At 49.6% G+C, this 6,000-nt stretch overlaps 1 protein-coding gene across 1 annotated transcript; it reads right to left on the reverse strand.

The window, feature by feature from the left end:
* Positions 1–112: 112 nt before the first annotated feature.
* On the reverse strand, positions 113–4,763 carry FABP5 (fatty acid binding protein 5). Its single transcript, XM_004697498.4, has 4 exons — positions 4,630–4,763; positions 1,873–2,045; positions 1,137–1,238; positions 113–352 (listed from the first exon to the last, which is right to left on the reverse strand). The coding sequence occupies exons 1-4, from the start codon at positions 4,706–4,708 to the stop codon at positions 299–301; spliced, it is 408 nt and encodes a 135-aa protein (XP_004697555.1). The 5' UTR covers positions 4,709–4,763; the 3' UTR covers positions 113–298.
* Between the last annotated feature and the right edge of the window lie 1,237 nt (positions 4,764–6,000).

Consider the following 6,000-nt stretch of genomic DNA (forward strand, 5'->3'; position numbering starts at 1 on the left):
AGTACAATCTCCACAGAGCCTGTTCAAAACTCTCTCAGAATGCGTCAGTCCGGAATTGTTAAAACTCATCTCCAATTTCCTATGAAGTGAAAACATGACCACAACACTGGTATTAGCACAAACACATTCATTTATTCATCAAAGGGATGATCCTAATCAAATCAACACTTTGAAATGTGTGTGATCGAAGTAATGGAATATAATAAAACAACAACAACAAAGCAGTACAGAGATTTGCTCATTGAACTGAGCTTGTTCCTTCTCACAGCTAATTCTTGTCCAAGGGATGATGGAATTTTTATTCTACTTTTTCGTAGGTCCGAGTACAGGTGACATTGTTCATAACGCATTCCTAGAAGACAACAACAAACGGTAACTAGGTTGGTCTTGTCGCTGAATGACAGAAGCAGTAATAAACTGTCAGAGACGGAGTCTTAGAAAGCACTGCAAATCTAGCTCGTACCATGAAGGGCTTTCATTTCAGAATTCCCGAGTTCGAGAGGAGCCAGACCTGTTGTATTGGTTCTAGTATTGAGTCACTGCTATTCGCTCCTGTCAAGATGGTATGAACAGTGATATCAACCGCTGTCTGGGCCTGGGCCATCCCACGACAAGTTACGAATCGGTGCATTGTGATTTTCAGAAGTAGATCGCTAGGCATTTCTCCTTCATCCATCTGAGTCTGGGAGCTCTGCCGTCAATCTGTTCAGCAGCATCGCCACACCCAAACGTCACTGACAGAGGGGTGGTGACTGCAATGAGGCGCACTCCCCAGGAATTGCATCCTAGCTTCCTGCGTGGAAAGTGACAATGGTGCCTGCCACCAACCCAGTAAGTCACTGAGCAGAGGATCTAATTATTCATGGGCCCTGAAAACCACTTTCCCATTTTAAAGAAGTGGAAAAGGCATGCCCATAATGCGAGCAGCAGAGCACTGGAACTCCAGCTACATTCTGGTCCCATCAGGTTAACTCCTTGTCCCCCACTTTTTAAAAAAAAGTGCTGCAGTGTTCCAGTAACTTGTTGGCAGTTTTCTTTCCTGGTCTATCCTTCTGTTTATGATCAATGATATAGACGAGATGTGTAAACTATATATGCCAAGAAGCTGCCCAATAAGACATGCCATTGCGACTTACCACCACTAATTTTCCATTCTCCAGTTTTCTTGTTATTGTGCTCTGCTTCCCATCCCAATCCTGGTGTTGGACCAAGGCACCATCTGCGAAGTCGCAGACAGTCTGCAAAAGTAAAATAGACTTTTTAACTCTTCCAAAGGCCATGCCTGGCAGCCTTTTCCTGAATCACAACTTCCTGAATCAACATCGTATTTTCTCCCTTCTGGATCTATTTTATTAGCACACACCGATCTTATACATATACTTTCTGGTTTCTCAATCCAGATGTGCACAAAAGATGCTGCTCCTTAAAGCATCTTTTTATTAAAGAAACGAAGTTATGAAGCTGGTCCCTCCACTTTGTGAAAACCCAATTCATAAAAATAACTCCAGCTCTCTTCATTGAGTTCTTGCCTGTACACAGTAAGAATGTTATTATCGGTTTTAATGTTTTATATATAATGTTAATATATTATATAAAACATTATAATGTCTTAATGTTATTATATCACCTATTATTCTAGAGGCGCCCTGTCAGGTGGTCCTGTCAGGTGAGTGCTAATCAGCTAACCACAAGGTTGGTAGTTTGAATCGACCAGTCCCTCTGAGGTAGAAAGAGGAAGCCACCTGCTCCCACAAAGATTTATAGCCTCGAGGGTTAGTTTGTTTTGTTTTGTTTTATTCCCCTTGTTTTTTTCCCCCCCTTTGGGACCATTCCAGAAGCTTCTATGCCCGCATGACATAAGTTATGACTGACCTGAGTTTTTCTGCCATCAGCTGTGGTTTCTTCAAACTTTTCTCCCAAGTTACAAGAAAACTGTGTGGTTTTCAAAGTGCTCTCCGTTTTCACGGTGAGGGTTTTGCCATCACAAGTGATGATACAGTCGGGCTTGGCCATTGCGCCCATTTTTCGAAGAGCCATTCCCACTCCTGTAGAACATCGTTAAACAAGAAAACCAAAGTTATAGTTTACATAGTAAAACCAGTCATCTAAGTATGATTATGATGCCTAATTTTGCTGGTTCCCTTTAGCAGGAACTACTGGAAATGTGTTTGGGGGGGGGGGTGTCTATGTGCAAGTCCACTGCATATATTGGCTCATGTCTGTCTAGTGACAGCACTCAGAGGAAGACATCATTATCTCTGCTAAACTGATGAAAATCTGAGGGCGAATGACTTGCCGAGTTAAGAAATGATGGGACTGGGAATCAAACAGTACAACACTTAGCCCGGGCTCTCCATGCCATGCTAACGTAAGCACTACACAGACCTCTCACATGTATTTCTGCAATGCAGTTGATGGAAGGGAGAAATGAAGTATTTGGAACTGCAAATTCAAGTGCTTGCTTGGTGTTTTTTCTAGACAGTGGGTTCTGCCAACCATTCATTTTAGGCTTGCTATAACTCTTGCACAGAACTTGCTACGAAAAAGGCGCTTGATGAACACTTGGTAAATGAGGTATCCAAAAGAGCAATCAAGCCTGAGACATTCAAACAGTACAGTGGTCTTACAAGTGGTCTTAACACAGCACAGTGGCAATAAAAGGCAGGGGCGGAGGCGGCAAGAACATTATCAGCAAGGCAGGGGCGGAGGCGGCAAGAACATTATCAGCAAGAGTAGAAAATATTTCATAGCTCTATAATGACTTCATTACTCTATGGATAAAATAGTTCATTTATAATTCCTCTTATAAGAAACCTTGGAAATAGGCCAACATCCATTTCACTGATGAACTGAGAGGACTTCATATAACCAGAGCAGAAGAATCAGCATAAAAACAATCTCCTTCAAGACTTCCAATTCCCCGAGAACCTTCCCTTTTGCCAATTCAGGGTTGGTGCTTTGTGCTGGCAGCTGAGTCATTGACTCTCACTTTGAACAAACAGATGGGCTCTGTTCTTCTCATAGCTCAATAAACTGAAGTGTGACAACCTTTGTAACTCTAAAATCTAGGAAAGAAATCGTTCCACTCTCAACACACACACACACACACACACACACACACACTTTCAATAAAGAAAGAAGGTTCTCTATTTGGACCTCAAAATCTTGCCTAGACACAAATGTATTTCTTTAAAGGGCTTCAAAAATTTGTACAGAACTAAAAGATCACGGACCTTTTGAAGCTCACTTGGCCAAGGTATGATGAAAGTCATCCTGATCATTTGTCATTGAAGGGGAAAAAAACAGCTTGTTATTTTGCCAAATGTATGGTAGGTACACAGATTCAACACAGAACTGGCCTCAGCACTGCATGGTCCTTGATAGAGATTAGTCAAGGAAGGTTTCCAAGGTAGAACAAGGCCTATGCTTCCCCCAATAATGGGATTTTATATAAAGTGACTTTGAGAACCCCAGAGAGGGGGGGTGGTAACTCCCTTGGGTGAGATAGGGGCTTCTAGAAGGTCCCTGTCTCTGTAATCAAGGCATTTCCAAATGAGACCAATGCGATGCTACTTCACCCTACTTCCTGGTGGCCTCTGACAAACGTCCATTTTTTGCCACACCCAGCCTCTCGACCAGCATTCATTCCTTATCACTGGCATTAGAAACGGCAATGAGAATAATATTAATAATAAAATCAAACACTGAATGACAGAGCAAGCTTCTCTCCGCTCCTTTCAAGGAAAACAAGTGCCCTGGGCAGCGCCACGCCCATCTTGCAGGCTGTTAATAGTATGGCGTTTACCTAATTTAAGACTGCAAGAGAGGGTTTTTCCAATCAAGCACCCGGCTCCCCATCCTCCAGACGCTGAGGCCAGGGCAGCAGAGACCACCCACGCACATTCGCTCCACACACCAGCCGAAGGTCAGCACGCTCAGTGCCACACCTCTGCACCCCGCGAGGATGCCCAGCTCACCACTCGGGACTAACCCAGCCCCAAAGGCCTCGCTCCCCCAGAGAACGAGGGCAGGCAGGGGAGCCGGGAGAGGGGCGATGGCGGAGATAAAGGCTATAGCTGCAGTCTGGCTCACACACGCCCAGGGCTTTTGCGGGAACCCAGACCCTCCAGGGAACCAGGCCTGGCACCGCGTGCGGGAGCCGAGGGCGGGGCCGCGCGCCATCGAGGAACAAAAGCTGCTGCAGGCTGGGCGTGGGGCTGGGTGGATGGCTCGGGCGCTGCCCCGAAGGATCTGGATGCGGTTAGTAGCTGGAGGGACAGGACCGTGGGGAGGCTCCGGGGCTGGGGGCGGGGAGGGGGACTGCGGAGTGGGGAAGGGAGAGAAGTGGGGAAACTAAGAGGGCTCCAGGGAGAAGGCGGGAAGAAATGACGCGTGGGGTGGCGAGTGAGCGTGCGAAAGGACAGGATGCGGTGCAGGGAGGCCGCCGGACCACGAGGCGCACCATCTCCGGGGCCCCAGGTTGGGTAGGAGCGCACGCGGCTCGGCGGATGCACGGCGCGCTCGGCCCGCGGCCGCGTGGCGAGGAAGAGGGTGGGGGGGACGTGCGGCCCCGGGACGCAGATGGGGCGGACGGACTGACGGCCACGAGGCCGGCGCCGCGTGTCTCACCTAGTTCCTTCATGTATTCATCAAAGCCTTTGCTGTCTACCAGGCGCCATCTTCCCACGAACTGCTCAAGGGTGGCCATGGTGGGCGAGGACGAGCAGGCGAGCGGAGAAGGTAGAAGAGAGCGTGGCGGGCGAGCGCGGTGTGCGGGCGCCCAGCGCCACGGCGGCTTTATAGAGACGGCGCGCGCCGGGCGGCACCCGACAGCCAATAGGAGGCGCGCCTCGCCCGGCCCCCGCCCCGCCCCCGGCGCGCCCCCGGGCTCCCCCCTCCCCTCGCCGGGAGTCAGGAGATGCGAACCGGCTCCACCTGCCCGCGGATGCAGGCCTCCGAGGGCGCCGCCTGCAAGCGGGGACTCGCCCAGCGCGCCCCACGCGTCCCCAGACGCCGGCCCCGGCACGTTCTGGCGCCTCTGCACCCACAGGAAGCCAAAGGGGACCCCCGGGGGGGCCCCCCCGCCCCGCCCTTTTCCTCTTGGGTCCCGCGCTTTTACAGCCGCGCGGCCAGAAAATCTATTAGCCTTCTCCAGACTGGCAGCAGGAATTAATTGATCGATTGATTGAGAAACTGCTTGGCCACGCTAACCCGCATCACACACCCTCCTGAGAGAGCCTGACCTCTCCAGTTTCAAGCCACCCCGAAGGAACCCATCACCAATCCCATTAGAACCTCATGGTAGGTAACAGGGGGTGTATGGGGTCGGGTGCCATGTTTCAGGAAACTAGCTTCTAAGCTAACACTGGGTAGGAGGTTTCCTCGCAGGTGACTGTCATTGCTATGAAAGATCAGGGATTTTTTTCTTATTTTTATACTCATTGCCAGGAGAGTGAGTCCCAAGTTTCTTTCTGTCCTCTTTTAGCATCAAGCCCCAGACATCAGATTTCAGCATGTTTAATCATAATAATACTCTGCAGGGGTGTGGGGAACATTAGACCTGTGAAAGGTGACACTTCACAGTATCTTCCAGGTCCCTGTGGGGGTGAGGAGATGGTCACCCTGAGAAGAGGGCCTCTGGTAGGAAATAATGCTCATTTAATTCGGTGCCTACTCCTTTGTTCTAAAGGGCGGTGATGGGTCAAGGGTAGAATCCCAGACGCTGCCAATGTGCCAATGACAATGCCACCCGATCCCTCCCTCAGTGGAGGTTAACGTACTACTAAGAGGCGGACCATGCTTCAGCCCAGTTGCCAGACTAAGACCTCCTTGGGAGAGTATGTGCTGATCTACTTCTGAAAATCAGCCAGTCTGATCCCTCTAGGCATGGGTTGCCGTGAATCAGGAGCCAGTAACAGTGACAGTCATGCTGCGCCTCCTACACGCCTTAGACCCACTAGCTCTTCCAGTTTGCTGGTTGCAGTTGAGTCAACGTCCACG

Source organism: Echinops telfairi, unplaced genomic scaffold (assembly GCF_000313985.2).
Source record: "Echinops telfairi isolate 266 unplaced genomic scaffold, ASM31398v2 ScPeMD7_1;HRSCAF=3_0, whole genome shotgun sequence".
Taxonomy (NCBI): Eukaryota; Metazoa; Chordata; class Mammalia; order Afrosoricida; family Tenrecidae; genus Echinops; species Echinops telfairi.